This window comes from Lepus europaeus, chromosome 10, assembly GCF_033115175.1.
Source record: "Lepus europaeus isolate LE1 chromosome 10, mLepTim1.pri, whole genome shotgun sequence".
Taxonomy (NCBI): Eukaryota; Metazoa; Chordata; class Mammalia; order Lagomorpha; family Leporidae; genus Lepus; species Lepus europaeus.
The window spans coordinates 78106178-78122628 of NC_084836.1; the positions used below are offsets into that span (position 1 = coordinate 78106178).

General features: G+C 52.4%; 1 protein-coding gene across 1 annotated transcript; it reads right to left on the minus strand.

Moving 5' to 3' along the window:
* Nucleotides 1-1622: 1622 nt before the first annotated feature.
* On the minus strand, nucleotides 1623-6257 carry CSTL1 (cystatin like 1). The gene is made up of 3 exons (XM_062202511.1): nucleotides 6039-6257; nucleotides 2278-2388; nucleotides 1623-1706 (listed from the first exon to the last, which is right to left on the minus strand). Exons 1-3 carry the CDS (start codon nucleotides 6255-6257, stop codon nucleotides 1623-1625), a joined length of 414 nt encoding a protein of 137 aa, XP_062058495.1.
* Nucleotides 6258-16451: the final 10194 nt, after the last annotated feature.

A 16451-nucleotide genomic window follows, 5' to 3' on the forward strand; every position in this document is an offset into this window, starting at 1 on the left:
CCTGCCCACCTCTGGGAGTGGGAGTCTGGACCAGGGGTGGGCACATGCATGGCAGGGGCTGCCCACATGACCAGCCCCATGTTGAAACCCTGGACGCTGAGCCCCTAAGGAGCTTCCCTGGAGGACCACACTTCACACATGTTGTGGCAGCTCGCTGTGGGGGAAGGGAGGATCAAGCAGGCACACCCCGTGTGCCTGCACAGCAGGAAGGTCTGGATGCTCCTGCCTGGCTTCCCTGGTCTTGTCCCCACCCCATGCCTCTTCTCTGCACTAGTTTTCCTGTCCTGTAATAAAACCACAGCCCTGGGGGTGGCGTAGCAGGTAAAGCCATTGCTGCAGGGCCGGCATCCCATATTGGCGCTGGTTCAAGTTCCAGCTGCTCCACTTCCGATCCAGCTCTCTACTATAGCCTGGGAAAGCAGAAGATGGTCCAAGTGCTTGGGTCCCTGCACCTGCCTGGGAGACCTGGAAGAAGCACCTGGCTCCTGGCTTTGGATTAACCCAGCTCTGGTCATTGTGACCACTTGAGGAGTGAACCAGCAGATGGAAAACCTCTCTCTCTCTCTCTCTCTCTCTCTCTCTTTCTGGAACTCTACCTTTTAAATAAAATTACAAAATAAAACCCACAGCCCTGAGTAGGATTGTCCTGTGAGTCCTCTAGAGAATCAGTCACTCTGGCTTTGTCTCCATCTCAGACACATCTCTGTGGCATGGGGGAGCCGCTGTGCCATGTGTGCACAGAGACTGGGGCTCCTGCACCCTCGGGTCAGAGGTCAGGGATGTGCGGGAATCCAGAAAAGCCAGAGAGCCGGTCAGCATTCAGGTCAGTATGTATATGTGTGTGTGTGTGTGAGTGTATGAGGGTGCTAGTGTGTTTATGGGTGTGTGTGGGTCATGACAGCCTGTGTGTGTTTATACACACGGCATCTGTGAGAGTGTGTACAAGTGTGTATGTGAGAGAGTATTATGAGGGTGTTAGTGTGAGTGTTTCTGGGTGTATGGGGGTCATGACAGCCAGCCTGTGTGTGTGTTTACACACATGCATCTGTGTGCACTTGCACATGTGGGTGCTTGCACATGTGTGAGCTGTGAGTGTGCACACGTGTGTGTGTGAGGGTGTTAGTGTTTCTGTGGGGGGGTTGTGACAGCCTGTGTGTGTTTACATACATGCATCTGCGTGCACTTGTGTGTGTGCTTGCACGAGCGAGAGCTGTGAGTGTGTACAAGTGTGTGTATGTGTGTGAGTGTGAGAGCAGTGTGTACAAGTGTGTATGTGAGAGAGTATTATGAGGGTGTCAGTGTTTCTGGGTGTGTGGGGGTCATGACAGCCTGTGTGTGTTTACACACACGTATCTGTGTATATTTGCATGTGTGTGTGCTTGCACACATGTGTGAAAGCTGTGCATGTGTACAAGTGTGTATGTGAGAGAGTATTATGAGGATGTTCATGTGAGTGTTTCTGGGTGTGTGGGCGTCATGACAGTCGGCCTGTGTGCACTTGCACCTGTGTGTGAGTGTGTGTGTGTGGCGAGACTTCAACAAGGGAGATGACGTCCTTTAGGATTTTATGACACAGGAGACCACACAGCTGTCTGGGGCCTCCCAGAACTTCCTGGCAGCACTCAGTCTTCCAGGCAGGAGTTGTTCCACATCTGGTAATACTTCATCCAGGGCACCGTGTATATCAGAGACTCGCAAATCAAACTCTGAGAGGAGAAAGGAAGCAATCAGCTCCAAGACAACCAACGTGTCCTGTCCCCAAGGTCCCGCCTCTGCAGCTGCTCACTGACCCCACAGGGAGCCAGAGAACCTGCTCGGCCCCTCGGGACGCCCAGCAGCAGGTGCACCTGGAGCTGTGGCCTACCAAGACCCTGGGGTGACAACAAGGCACGATGGCTTTGTCCTACTGCACCCCTGGCCCCTCGCACCTATAGGCAAGAAAGCAGAGATGCCCTCTCATCTTCTGCTAACCTGCCGCTGGTACCAAGGCAGGCAGAACTTGGAAGACAGGGAGGAAACGGGACGATCCCCAGAAACCTGGAGAGTGGGAGATGATTCCAGAACAAAGGCACCCAGGAGAAAGCAACACTGCTTTCACCCCCACCCTGTCCAGGTGGCAAAGGAAGCCAGGTGACCAGACGCCCTGGTCATAGAGCTTTTTTCCTGCCCTGGGTGCCTGTGGAGGAGTGGGCAGTGCCAGGCCTGGAGAGCACCTTCGTGAATGTTTGTTTTCCACCTCTGGCCGCGCATCCCCCTGTGATGGCTCCCAGCACATACCTTCTTCAGCTTCTTGCTTTGCAGAGGACAGGAAGAGTTCTTCTTGGAATCCCTCTTGCATTTGGTGCGGCCGATCTTGACCGTGACCTTGTACTCCACTCCCGTGGTCAGCTGCCGAGAAGCAATGCCACTGTCAGTTGTGACTTTGTACCCTTTTCCGGAGACTCTGGGACTGCGAATGAAGCCCCCCGGAGCAGCGACCCCGCCCTGCCAAGGGCTCCCTCCCTCCTCTCCATCTCTGCCAATCTGAGAGAGGCTGCTTAGCAACTAAGGCAGAAGTCTGGGAACCTGTGTTGTGGCACCTGCAGCGCCGGCATCTCATATGAACACTGGTTCGCATCCCGGCCACTCCACTGCCGATCCGGCTCCCTACTATTGCATCTGGGAAAGCAGTGGAGGATGGCCCGAGTGCTCGGGCCCCTGTACCCATGTGGGAGACTGGAAGGAAGCTTGAGTCTGAGAACCAAACGGACATGGACCATGTGTCTCCCCGCCCCCCTAGGCCCTCTGTGACCTTGAATAAGCGACTCAGCCAGTACAATTTCTTTACTTACTGAGTACAAATAACAGTTGTGCCTGCCCATGGAGTTGACGGGAGCCTGTGTTCCCCTTAATGGATATGGAGAGGTTTTACTAAATCTTATCATGACACATTTTTAGATGTCTTAGCAAAAGTATCCAGGAAGTTCCTCTGGGGCAGCTATGGAGTGCGGAGAGCAACAGAACAAAAGAACGGAGAATTGCACTTGAGGTCAGGTCTGGTTCCCTCCCCTGTGAACCCAGATGCATTGGATGGGTCCCTCCACCTTGCTCAGCCTCAGTTTATTTTTCTAGAAAATGGGAGAATCTGGCCGGCGCCACGGCTCACTAGGCTAATCCTCCGCCTTGCGGCGCTGGCACACCGCGTTCTAGTCCTGGTCGGGGCACTGGATTCTGTCCCGGTTGCCCCTCTTCTAGGCCAGCTCTCTGCTGTGGCCAGGGAGTGCAGTGGAGGATGGTCCAAGTGCTTGGGCCCTGCACCCCATGGGAGACCAGGATAATCACCTGGCTCCTGCCATCGGATCAGCGTGGTGCGCCGGCCGCAGCGCGCCAGCCGCGGCGGCCATTGGAGGGTGAACCAACGGTAAAAGGAAGACCTTTCTCTCTGTCTCTCTCTCTCACTGTCCACTCTGCCTGTCAAAAATAATAATAATAATAATAATAATAAGAAGAAGAAGAAGAAGAAGAAGAAGAAGAAGAAGAAGAAGAAGGAGAAAATGGGAGAATCTGGGCTTCTGCTGTGGCATAGCAGCTATAGCCACAGCCTGAGACACCGGCACCCATATGGGTGCTGGTTTGAGTCCCGGCTGCTCTGCTTCGGATCCAGCTCCATGCTAATGCACCCAGAAGGGCAGCAGAAGTGCTTGGGCCCTGCATCCACATGGGAGATGGCCCTGGGGAGGCTCCTGGCTTCTGGCTTTGGCCTGGCCCAGTCCTAGTCATTGCAAACATTTGGGGAGTGAACCAGAAAATGGAAGATTTCTCTTTCTGTTCCTTTCTCTCTCTCTCTCTCTCTGGCTCTCTCTCTGGCTCTGTCTTTCAGGTAAATAAAATAAATCTTTTTTTAAATTATTTTTGACAGGTAGAGTGGACAGTGAGAGAGAGAGACAGAGAGAAATTCTTCCTTTGCCGTTGGTTCACCCTCCAATGGCCGCCACGGCCGGTGTGCTGCAGCCGGCGCACCGTGCTGATCCCAAGGCAGGAGCCAGGTGCTTCTCCTGGTCTCCCATGGGGTGCAGGGCCCAAGCACCTGGGCCATCCTCCACTGTACTCCCAGGCCACAGCAGAGAGCTGGCCTGGAAGAGGGGCAACCGGGACAGAATCCGGCGCCCCGACAGGGACTAGAACGCGGTGTGCCGGCGCCGCAAGGCGGAGGATTAGCCTGTTGAGCCAAGGCGCTGGCCTAAAATAAATCTTTAAAAGAAAATGGGGGCCGGCACTGCAGCTCACTAAGCTAATCCTCCACCTGTGGCACCGGTACTCCGGGTTGTAGTCCCGGTTGGGGCTCCGGATTCTGTTCTGGTTGCGCCTCTTCCAGTCCAGCTCTCTGCTGTGGCCCGGGAAGGCAGTGAAGGATGGCCCAAGTGCTTGGGCCCTGCACCCACAAGGGAGACCAGGAGGAAGCACCTGGCTCCTGGCTTCAGATCGGCACAGCACACCGGCTGTAGCGGCCATTTGGGGCGTGAACCAACGGAAGGAAGACTTTTCTCTGTATCTCTCTCACACTGTCTGATTCTGCCTGTCAAAAAAAATAAGAGAAAAATGGGAGAAAACTGCCAACTTCCTCCTTGGGTGTATGAAGCTGAAGGGAGGGGACGAGGTGGCTGCATTAGCCATGGGGAGTGGGCAGGTGGGAGGAGGAGCCTGCCCTCTCCCCCTCCCACCTTCTGTTCCCCCCACCTCTCCCTTTCTCATAGGAAAACACTGAAACACAGCCACACTACAGAGCATAAAGGGTTTTCTTTTTTTTTTTTTCCAGAGTGGACAGTGAGAGAGAGAGACAGAGAGAAAGGTCTTCCTTTACCGTTGGTTCACCCTCCAATGGCTGCTGTGGCTGGTGCACCACGCTGATCTGAAGTCAGGAGCCAGGTGATTATCCTGGTCTCCCATGGGGTGCAGGGCCCAAACACTTGGGCCATCCTCCACTGCACTCCCGGGTCACAGCATAGAGCTGGCCTGGAAGAGGGGCAACCGGGACAGAATCCGGCGCCCCGACAGGGACTAGAACCCGGTGTGCCAGCGCCGCAGGCGGAGGATTAGCCTAGTGAGCCACGGCACTGGCCAGGGTTTTCTCATTCATCACTGGACGTGACTGCTAACACATTGCATTAACACTCCAGTGTTTAAAGTGTCTCCCTCACTCCCAGCGAAGACCTGATTGCTAAGTAAGACTAGGAACAGCCACACAGTAACAGCAATGCTTTCACAAGGGCGCACACGCTTCTTATTCTGACCCATCTTGCAGAGGAGTAAACTGAGGTCTGAAGACTGCGTCACCTGAGTGACCGGGATCTCACTATCGGAGGGGCAGGCCACCAAACCCCAGGGGGAGCTGGAGCCAGGGAGAGGCAGCCCACCCAGGTCCACCTCCCATTCTCTCTGCAGGATCTTAGGATCCCCCAGTTACCCAGGGCGGGCCTGCCGTGTCTGCTCATCAGTTTGAGTGACATCGGAAGCGGGCTCATGAGCCAACAGTTAAATCACAGGGACTGATGGCATGAGACCAGAGGATGGGAATCAGCACGCCGCAGCAAAACCGGTCAGCAAAAAGGAGACACACTTGCTGCACTGCCACCTTGTGGTACAAGTGTGTACTTGCAACAGGGACCCGCCGGACAAGTGTACCCAGATGATCAGACCCCATTTCTGGGCCACCTCCTCCCCACCCCCAGCCACCTCCTTGTCGGTTTCTCCTCATCAGTTATTTCCCAAAAAACCCAACTAATTGAACCAACATGTGGTATTATCGCTACGCTAACATAATTTACTAGCTGACATTGAAGGAAGGTTGGAGCAATAAAAAAGTTTCCAAATAGATTTTCTCTCTCTCTCTCTCTGCCTCTCCTCCCCTCTCTGTGTAACTCTTTCAAGTAAATAAATAAATCTTTTTTTAAAAGAAAAAAGTGCCCAGTCGGAGGGAAGCTACTCCCCGACCTGAGTCACCATCCTTTGTCCACAGGCACCAAGAGTGAGGGCCCCGGCGAGAGAGCCCACGCACAAACCTGCATCTGACTCCGGATGAGCTTCTGAACCCGGAACAGGTAGGTGTCGTTGCTGTTGTTGTTGTAGGACTGGATGAAGAAGTTGAGCGTCGAGTTCATGTTCTTCTTGCTCATCGGCCTCTCCTGGAACCCCTCCCATCTCTGGAAGTGGCCCAGCTTGGCCACCAGGGTCAGGGCGATCAGCACCAGCAGGGGGACCCTCCAGCGGCCTCCCTCCATCTCTGAAGCCGCAGAAGCTTCTTGGGCCAGATGCACCTGCCAGGGAGGACGACGCCGGCAGCCAGCAGGCAGCAAGCAGCTGGTCACTTGCGTGCCAACACAGGCTTTCCCGGGAGGGGCCCTTCCTGCATTGAAGCAGAGATTGAAGCCCCCTCAACCTCGTGCTACCGAGACCCCTCCCCCAGCCTTTCCACCTAGCAGGGAAGAAACTGCCAGAAGGGATCCATCCTGCTATGCTGGGTGTGGCAGGTAGAGGGCGCTGCTGATGGGAAGGCTGTGGAGGAGATAAAACTTGGCCAGGGGTTGCAGGGAACAAGAGTAACACGGGCTGTGTGCCTACCTTGGGTTTCAGCTGTGCTCACACACCAGTGACCGTCCCCAGGGGTTCCTCTAGTGACAGCCTCTCCTGATTCCCTGCCACCGACCTGCAACAGATTTGTACTGCTGGATCCCATTGTGCCTGCATGCAGCCCTGGCACTAGCTTACGCTACCTGTGACCCCAGGGGAGCCTTGTGAGGTAGGCAGTCTTTATGAGGAGGGAAAGCTGCCAGTCCTATTCACAAATGAATCCTGCAGATCCCCAGAGGTTAGCTGTTGCCAGCACCCCTGAAGCTTATGAGAGCACCCCATTTTATAAAGATGTGGTAAGGTGGGATCCCACAGGGTCCCATCCCAGAACGAGAGCCTCAGTGGGATCATTGAGGAGGGGTGCCTGAGACGTGCAGGTGAGTGGATGGTGACATTGTACTGTGATGAGTTGAGATGCTAGCTTTCGGGGAAGTGCGATCAGAAAGCATTATGCTGTTCGTGCGGCCTTTTGGGTGTCTGAAATCCTTTCAAAATAAAGGCAAGAAGTACATTTCCAAAGCCTGGGCCTGTGAGAAGCAGCAGGATGTGGTAGGAGAAGCAAAGCTTCAGAATCCAGCTGCCCTGGTTTCCAGTCCTTTGCTGGAGACAGAAATCCGTTAATCCCCCCACCCCACCCCAGCCCAGCCCGCCAAGCCCCCATTCCTTCATTTGTAATGTGAGTATGGGATGGCACCCTCCCCCCAGGCTGGGATAGATGCGCCCAGCCCCCTCCTGCCCCAGAGCCCCAGGCCACCCCTCCCAACCCCTGCACGAGGAGCTATCTCAGTGCCCTCCTTGGCCTGCACCTGGCTGCCTTAGTAGGACTCGGCCAGCTGGGGGTGGCGGCTTTGAGAACCCAGGAGGGACTCTGAGGAACAGACGAGACTGGATGATCTCAGCCAGTCCTGGACGCCTGGGATGTGCCCATTAGATGGTGGACCCAAGAGAGGCCCAGTAACCTTTGGGTGTTATTGTAGCAAATCTTTGAACTTGGGGCTGAAAGCATAGGAAAAAAACAAACAAACAAGCAAACAACTGGCTTAAGAAACATGGGAGTGGGTTATGTCCATGGAGTAAGAGGAAGACATGGCCCTCAGGATGTATGCAAAAGAAAATTAGTGGGGCCCGCACTGTGGCATAGCAGGTTAAGCCATTGCCTGCAGTGCCAGCATCCCGTATGGGCACTGGTTCGAGTCCCAGCTGCTCCACTTCGATCCAGCTCTCTGCTATAGCCTGGGAAAGCAATGGAAGATGGCCTGGGTGCTTGAGCTCCTGCACCCATGTGGGAGACCGGGAAGAAGCTCCTGGCTCCTAGCTGCAGATTGGCGCAGCTCCGGCCATTACGGCCATCTGGGGAGTGAACCAGCAATGGAAGACCTCTCTCTCTCTCTCTCTCTCTCTCTCTCTTGCTCTCGCTCTCGCTCTCTGCCTCTCCTTCCCTAACTCTTTCAAATAAATAAATAAATCTTAAAAAAAAAAAAGGACCAGCGCCATGGCTCACTTGGTTAATCCTCCGCCTGCAGAGGATCCATGCCATATGGGTGCCAGGTTCTGGTCCCGGTTGCTCCTCTTCCAGTCCAGCTCTCAGCTGTGGCCCAGGAAGGCAGTGGAGGATGGCCCAAGTGCTTGGGCACCTGCATCCGCATGGGAGACTGGGAAGAACCACCTGGCTCCAGGCTTCAGATCAGTGCAGCGCGCCAGCCGTGGCGGCCATTTAGGGGGTGAACCAACGGAAGGAAGACCTTTCTCTCTGTCTCTCTCTCTCACTGTTTATAACTCTACCTGTCAAATAAAATAAACAAAATGTTAAAACAAAAAAAAGAAAGATAGAAAATTAAGAAGGAGGCTTTAAGAAGCCTAACATGCCACTGCCCACTCCCAGCATCCTCTGGGTCATAGCAGAGGAACTCCAGTCCCTGCTGTAAGCGGGGTGTGTGTGTGTGTGTGTGTGTGTGTGACATGAGGACAGGCTTGAAGTTCTACCATTGCCAGCCAAAGAGTGCCAGGAGTGACGCAATAAGGCTCCCTCCTATCTTCTTCTATGGACATGGAATAAAGAGAAAACAGCATTCTAGAAAGTTCCATGGCACAAAGGGAAAACAGGAAACTTAGCTAAAACCATGGAAGGGAGGGGGAATGAGAAATTGCTGGCCCAGTTATCTCCATGGGATAATGGGGATATAAGGCAGGCAGCATCTTAGGGCATCAGAAATAAGGCGATGATAAGAGACTTCTTCAGGCCCATAGCAGACTGAAAACAGGGGCCTTCTGGGGGGATGAAGTGAAGATGACCTGGGGACACTGGTGGTGGCTTTGGAACATGAGGAAGGCAGGGCTGGGGCCATGGCATAGCGGGTAAAGCCTCCGCCTGCAGTGCCGGCATCCCATATGGGCATAGGTTTGAGTCCTGGTTGCACCACTTCCGATCCAGCTCTCTGCTATGGCCTGGAAAAGCAGTAGAAGATGGCCCAAGTCCTTGGGCCCCTGCACCCACGTGGGAGACCCGGAAGAAGCTCCTGGCTCCTGGCTTTGGATGGGCCCAACTCCGACCATTGTGGCCATTTGGGGAGTGAACCAGTGGATGGGAGACCTCTCTCTCTCTCTCTCCCCTCATCTCTTTGTCAATCTCTCTCTCCCTTTCTGTCACTCTTTCAAATAAAAATAAGTAAATCGAGAGAGAGAGAGAGAGAGAGAGAGAGAGAGAGAGAGACAGTGGTCTGATTATCTATCTGCATAGAATGGGAAGAAACATGGAGACTGGCCATGTCCATGAAATAAAAAAAGTTAAGAGGCTTGGCTATGTGCAAGTAGAAGGGGGAAACGAGGTGCTGTTCATAAAAACAGGGGAAACAGATGCCACATTGTGTCATGGATACAGGGAAATCAGAGGCATTTGGTGTAGATGTGCAAAATATGGGAGGCTTTTAGGTCCAAGGAGAAGGAGAAAAACTGAGATACTGGCTGTGTCCCTGTAGCAAGGCAGACAGGGACCCTAGTCAAGTCCATGCAATGCAAGAAAAACACCTGCTGTATCCATGGAAATGGGGGGGGGTAAGGAACCTGGCTTTGCACACGATGAAGGAGAAAGTTTGCAACATGAGAGCGTGCATGGAATAAGGGCAAAGCATGAGGTTTCCACGGAATACAGTGAGGTCTAGGAACGAGAGGGAAACTGGAGACGCACCAGATCCGCAGAACTAGAGGGACACAGTGTTCCTGGTCATGCTCACAAAATGAGAATGGGTTGAGTCTGTAGTTTCAGTGGTTGAGATGCCCAGTTCGGATGCCTGTGTCCCAGAGTGCCTGGGCTGGGTACCAGCTCCAGCACCTGACCCCAGCTCCCTGCCGATGCAGATTGTCCTGGGAGGCAGCATGAGATGATAGCTCAAGCTATTTGGACACCTATCACTCACGTGAGCAACCTGGACTGAGTTCCTGGCTCTTAGCACCTCTCTCTTCCCTCTCCCTCTCCCCTCTCCCTCTTCTCTCTCTCCTCTCTCCCTCTCCTCTCTCTCTCCATCGCCTCTCTCACCTCTCTTCTCTCTCTCCTCTCTCCCTCTCCTCTTCCTCCCCCCATCTCCTCTCTCTCTCTACCCCCCTCCTTCTCAAATAAATTTTAAAGCATTTTTTAAATAAGAAAATGGAGATCTTATCAAATTATGGAATAACAGCAACAAAATCCTCCTTCAAAAACAGAAGACTCCTTCCCAAGAACCCAGGAACTCCGGCCATCTGTCTCAGGTGCCTGAACCTGGTACCAGGGTTCCCGCTGGGTTGCCCGGATACATGTAAGTGGGATTCCTCTTGCGGCAGCCTGAGGAAGATGAAGGCTAGATGGGATGGGTGTCCAAAGAGGGCCCCTGTGAGCCCTCCGACTTCCTGATGTTGGCTGCAGACAGTCAGCCTTGAGGTTTCTCCATCAGTCTGCTCCCAGGGAGGCGGTGAGCAAGATGCAGACAAAAGGAAGGTGTGCCTTATCACCCCAGGCTGTGCTTCTACGGGCTGGGACAGCTGCAGACTGATCGGTCTCTGGCCAAAACTCACTGCTCATCGCATCAGGCCTCTGATGGGGTGTCAGGCCTGCAGCGGGAGTGCCCCTACTCCCCTCGATGGAGGTCACCTAGCTGATAGACACCTGAGCCCAAGGGATCCAGGGCCTGCGCCCAGAACAGGCAACTGCACAGAGCATCCCCTGCCCATCCTGCCACCATCCAGGGCAGGTGCCTCGCTCCAGTCTCACTTTGCTGCCCTGGGGCAGCCTTGCTGGGAGCAGGTTCCGGAGGAGGGAAGAGGTAGTAGCCTGTTTGCACAGGAACCTGGCCAGCTGCTTTTTTTTTTTTTTTTTTTTTTTTTTTTAGTCTCAGCTTCCTCTAGAGAGGATGGTGCAAATTGATCGACCACAGGAAGCGCCCAGGGATCCACTGTTGTTAATTTCACTAAGGAGAGAAACCGCAGGGGTGGGAGGGGGTGGAGCTAAAGGAGCTGGCAGGAGGGGTGGGGGGCTCCAGGCTGCTCTCTGTGGATGCCCTCCCCCTCCCTATCTCTTGGCCATCAGTTCTAACAGTGTTACATCCGGCAGGAAATCCATCAGGGCAGGGAGGTGGGTCACGGAGGCGACCCCCTCTCACCAGCCTCCCCCTGGTTCCCGAATCGTCTGTTCCCTTTAGGCATAGCGTGGGGGATCCTTATTTATTTTAATGCAGCGTTTTTTAGATAAACTAATTTTTGTCCCTTAAATAGCGCTTCCCCGCCCCATCAAGACTGGCCGCCAGATGTGGTGTAACCCAGGAAGGAAGTGTTATCTATTCAGAGACTCCCCCCAGCCTCCACCCCCACCCCAGCCCCGTGCCGCCAGCTACTGTTCCCAGGCAGCCCAGCGAGGGGCGCTCAGCGGTCTGCGGACCTGCGGGTGAGTTGCCTGCCACACGCGCCATCCGGTTTGCAGCAGCAGCAGCAGCAGCAGCAGCAGCCCGGAGCCCTGAGCCCGGAACCCTGGAGCTGCTGCATGAAGACGTGGTTGACCTTGGCTGGAAACAGCCTCGGGTCTGGAGAGCAGGCCGGCGGCAGCAGGCACACGAATTGCGAGGGACAAGGCGGTGCTACCGATGGCTGGCGCTGGCAGCACCCCAAAGGAGGCGTGCGCGCAGCGCGCTCCCGCTCCAGACTGAGACTCCAGAGCAGAGAGGGGGAGCGCTCCTCTGCTTGCACTTGCCTCCCACCTGGGGCTATGCAATGGGGAAGGTCACCCAAAGTGGAGGATCCCCCCACCGGCAGGTCCTCCTCCACACCCAGTCTTTGGTCTCCACTCTGCAGGTGTTTTTCACAATAGTGGCTAGCCGCTCCGGAACAGGCTACTCTATTTCAATAGCCATCAGCACTCATGCGCAAAAATGCATTTATTTTATTTATCTGAAAGGCAGAGGGAGGGAGATAAGAGTTCCTATCCACAAGCCGACTCCCCAAATGTTGCGACCATTTGGGAAGTGAACCAGCAGATGGAAGACCTCTGTGTGTGTGTGTAACTCTGCCTTTCAAATAAATAAAATAGATCTTTAAAAAAAAAAAAGAAAAGAAAAACTCATCCCTTAACTTTTAAAAAATTTTAATTGATATGTAGCAAGTACATATTTATGAAGTGCTGTATGGGCTTTGGGTCCATGTACACAATGTGTAACAATTAAAACAGAGCAATGAGCATTTCCATCACCTTATCATTTCTTCGTGTTGGGAATACCCAAAATCCAGAGAATGCTATGTTACCTGAAATTAGGCACAGAAAGACAAGCACCGCTAAACAAGCTGATTGCATAGCAACAGAGGGTGGAAGAGTGGCTACCCCAGAGAGGGTGGGGCGGGACTGGGAGAGGGCGGTTAGTGGAAACCAGGCACACTCTGGGTGGCTGCAGGAAGCTTATGTCTTCAGTGTGTTTACAGCCTGTTGGTGAAACAAAACCCTTAACCTTAATGGAGTGAAGGCATTGATTTTTTTTTTTCTCTTCTGCTTTGCACATTTGATGCCTTATTTAGGAAATCAAGATCACAAGGCTACTTTCCTGTATTTTCAACTTCTTAAAGTTTAGCCCTTCTAGATTTTTCCATGGGGTGCGTTTGCTAATGTTTAATTCGGAGTTTTTGGACTTGTGTCCGTGATCGTCCTTGCTCATCTTGACCTCCTGTGGTTTGGGCTTCATGGTGACACTGGTCTCGTATAAGTCACAGAGCATGTCAGACAAGGTCTCCATGGCCAATGGAGGTGCCATGGCAGGAGGAGAATCAGTTTATGCACAGGGGGTGTGGTCAATGGTGCATGGACACAGGGCAGCTGAAGGGTGCGGGGAACCATCTAGAAGGAGCATCAGCTGACCGCCTTGCAGAGGGACCAGGGACAAGTACTGAGGTCTCATCACTTTCCATCCTGCACCTCATGGCCAGGCAGCTCATTGAACAAACACAGAGGCCACAAGGCCCAGGAGCCCTGGGGCGGAATCTCTGTTGGCTACTGTCCTGGGGCGGAGTGAGTGGCATGGAGAAGGTGCATCAGTCAGACTTGCCCAGAGAAACAGCACCAGTGGCCACAGGTGCTCCTCCACTTAGAAGGGAGTTATGTCCAGATAAACCCATCATGAGCTGAAGGTATCGAATGTCGAGAATGCGTTCCATACACCCAAGCCAGCCAACCTCTTAGCTTAGTAACACAGCACACCGTAGAGCCTGGGGGCCCTCTCATGACCACAGGGTAGCCTGGGGGTTGTGTTCACTGCCACTGCTCAGCATCACCAGACTGGCACTGTGGTGCAGAGGGGTAAGCCCCCCTCTGTGACACCAGCACCCTACACTGGAGCACTCCTTCAAATCCAGCTGCTTGCCTTCCCATCGAGCTTCACTCTAATGTGCTTGGGAGGCAGCAGATGACGGCCCAAGTCCTGGGGCCCTGCCATCCATATGGGACACCCACATGGAGTTCCTGATTCCCGGCTTTGGCCTGGCTCAGCCCTGGCCATTGCAGCCATTTGGGTAGTAAACAAACAGATGGAAGATCTCTCTCTCCGTGTCTCTCCCCATCTCTCTGTAACTGCGTTTCAAATAAATAATCTTTTTTATAAGTGCAGAATACATGAATGATAAAGATTGACTATCTTTTTTTCATGAAATTTGTATTCATTCACTTATTTCAGAGGCGGGTTTCCCATTTGCAGGTTCACTCCCCAAATGACTGCAATGGCGGTGGAGGGAGCCAGAAACGCCATCCAAGGTGCCCAGCTGGGTGGCACTGACCCAACTGTTAGCTGCCTCCCAGGATGAGCATTAGCAGGAAGTTGAAATCAGGAGCAGAGCTGAGGCTGGCATTGTGGTACAGCTGGTTAAGCACCACCTATGACGCCAACATCCCACGTGGGTGTAGGTTCACCAGGCCTTTGTGGCCATCTGGGGAGTGAACCAGGGGGCCTGTATTGTGGCATAGTGGGTAAAGCCTCTGCCTGCAGTGCCAGCATCCCATATGGGCTCTGGCCTGTGAGTGAACCAACAGGTGGATGGTAGCTCTCTCTCTCTCCCTCTGTGTGTGTGTGTGTCCCTCTCTCTCTCTGTACCCCTGCCTTTCAAATAAATAAGTCTTTAAAAAAAAAGAAGAGGCAGAGCTGAGACCTGAACCTAGGCACTCCAACATAGGACGAAGGCGCCCTTAACTGCTGTGCCAAACCCTCCTCCTTTCCTACCCCCCGTTGGCTGTATTTTCAATACCGGTTCCTACAATACAGAATGCACTGTGACCACTGATTATTGCCCACACTGCACCTCATCTAAACGCCCTGCAAAAGTGTAGGCAGGGACAGGAAAACGCAGGCTTTTCAGGATATATCTGAGTATGTCCGGGAGAGCCACATTTGATGCGACTCAATTATGCCACAAAATTCAATGCACTTAATTAACTACCGGCTATCAACAATTAATGATGGAGGCTTATAACAGCCTAGAAAACATACGTTGCATAAAGAAACAAAAAATACTCGCAGCAGCATCCACCGTAATAATACCTACGTATTTGCGAGCTTGATGGATAAAGATTAGAGAGAAGCACACACCTATTAAAATGAAAACAGTCTCACTAGATGCGAGATCTGCAGGTGCATTTTTTTCTTTTTTTAAGATTTATTTATTTATTTGAAAGTCAGAATTACACAGAGAGAGGAGAGGCCGAGAGCAAGAGAGAGAGGTCTTCCCTCCACTGGTTCACTCCCCAATTGGCCACAATGGCCAGAGCTGAGCTGATCTAAAGCCAGGAGTCAGGAGCTTCTTCCAGGTTTCCTATGTGGATGCAGGGGCAGAAGGACTTGGGCCATCTTCTACTGCTTTCCCAGGCCATAGCAGAGAGCTGGATCGGAAGTGGAGCAGCCGGGACTCGAACCTGCGCCCATATGGGATGCCAGCACTGCAGGCGGCGGCTTTACCCGCTTATGCCACAGCGCTGGCCCTGGGTGCATATTTTTTTTTTCTAAAATTTATTTTAATGTAACATTAAACAATAATGTGAAACCAAAAGGTATGCGGGAAACAGACCACTCGCCACATTTCCCTCTCAGCAGCTCTCAGAAAAGTCACTTTGAGGAGACCTACATTAATCATAGATGAGAAAGGGCTGAAAATATCTCCCGTAAATTAAAGCGGTCACCTTGGCTTCATGTCTCCTTGCCATAATTGAAAGCATCAAGTTATGGGGCCGGCACTGTGGCGTAGCGGGTTAAGCTGCTGTCTACAGTGCTGGCATCCCATATGGGCGTCGGTTCGAGACTCGGCTTCTCCGCTTCTGATCCAGCTCTCTGCTGTGGCCTGGGAAAGCAGTAGAAGATGGCCCAAGTCCTTAGGCTCCTATACCCGTGGGAGACCCAGAGGAAGCTCCTGGCTCCTGGCTTCGGATCCGTGCAGTTCCTCTGTTGCGGCCATCTGGGGAGTGAACCAGCAGATGGAAGACCTCTCTCTTTCTCTCTGCCTCTCCTCTCTCTGTGTAACTCTGACTGTCAAATAATCTTTAAAAAAGCACCAAGTTAATTTCAAAACATGTTGGAAGGTAACATTAATAAGAAACACGAATAAAATATACTTTCTTAGAAGCATTTGCTGTGTGCTATATTTATTTTTAATTTTATGTATATTTAATATTTACATTTTAATATTTGTAATATTATAAATATAGATATAATCTTACCTCTTATTTCTGGGTCTAGATTTTTTTTAGAATTACGTCTTAAGGGAGTATTAAATAATAGCGACAAGGCTGCATTCGAGAATCTTTGTACCAATTCTGACTTGGTGTGTAATGCTCCCCCCTATACACATGGGAACTAGGTTTCAAAGTCTTTAAAAATTTAAGAAGAAATACTTACCTCATTATTCCTCTAAAATTTGTCATACAAATATTCCTGAGATTTTCAAGAAGAAAATGCAAAGAGCCCTTGTAAATAGAACACTTGAATTCTGTCCTTAAAGTTGCATTACTAGGAACCAGCCGTTGTGTAGAATGGGTTAAGCCTCAGCCTGCAGCACCAGCATCACATATGGGCGCTGGTTCGAGTCCCAGCTCCTCTACTTCTGATCCAGCTCCCCGCTAATGCACCTGGGAAAGCCGCAGAAGAAATGGCCTGAGTACTTGGGCCCCTGCCATGTGGGAGACCTAGATGGAGTTCCGGGCTCCTGGCTTTGGCCTGGCTCAGCCCCGGCTATTGTGGCCATTTGGGGAGCGAACCAGCGAATGGAAGACCTCTCTCCCAGTCTCTCCCTCTCTCTATCTGTAACTCTGCCTTTCAAATAGGTAAATAAATCTTTTAAAAATAAGAGCTACATTACCATAT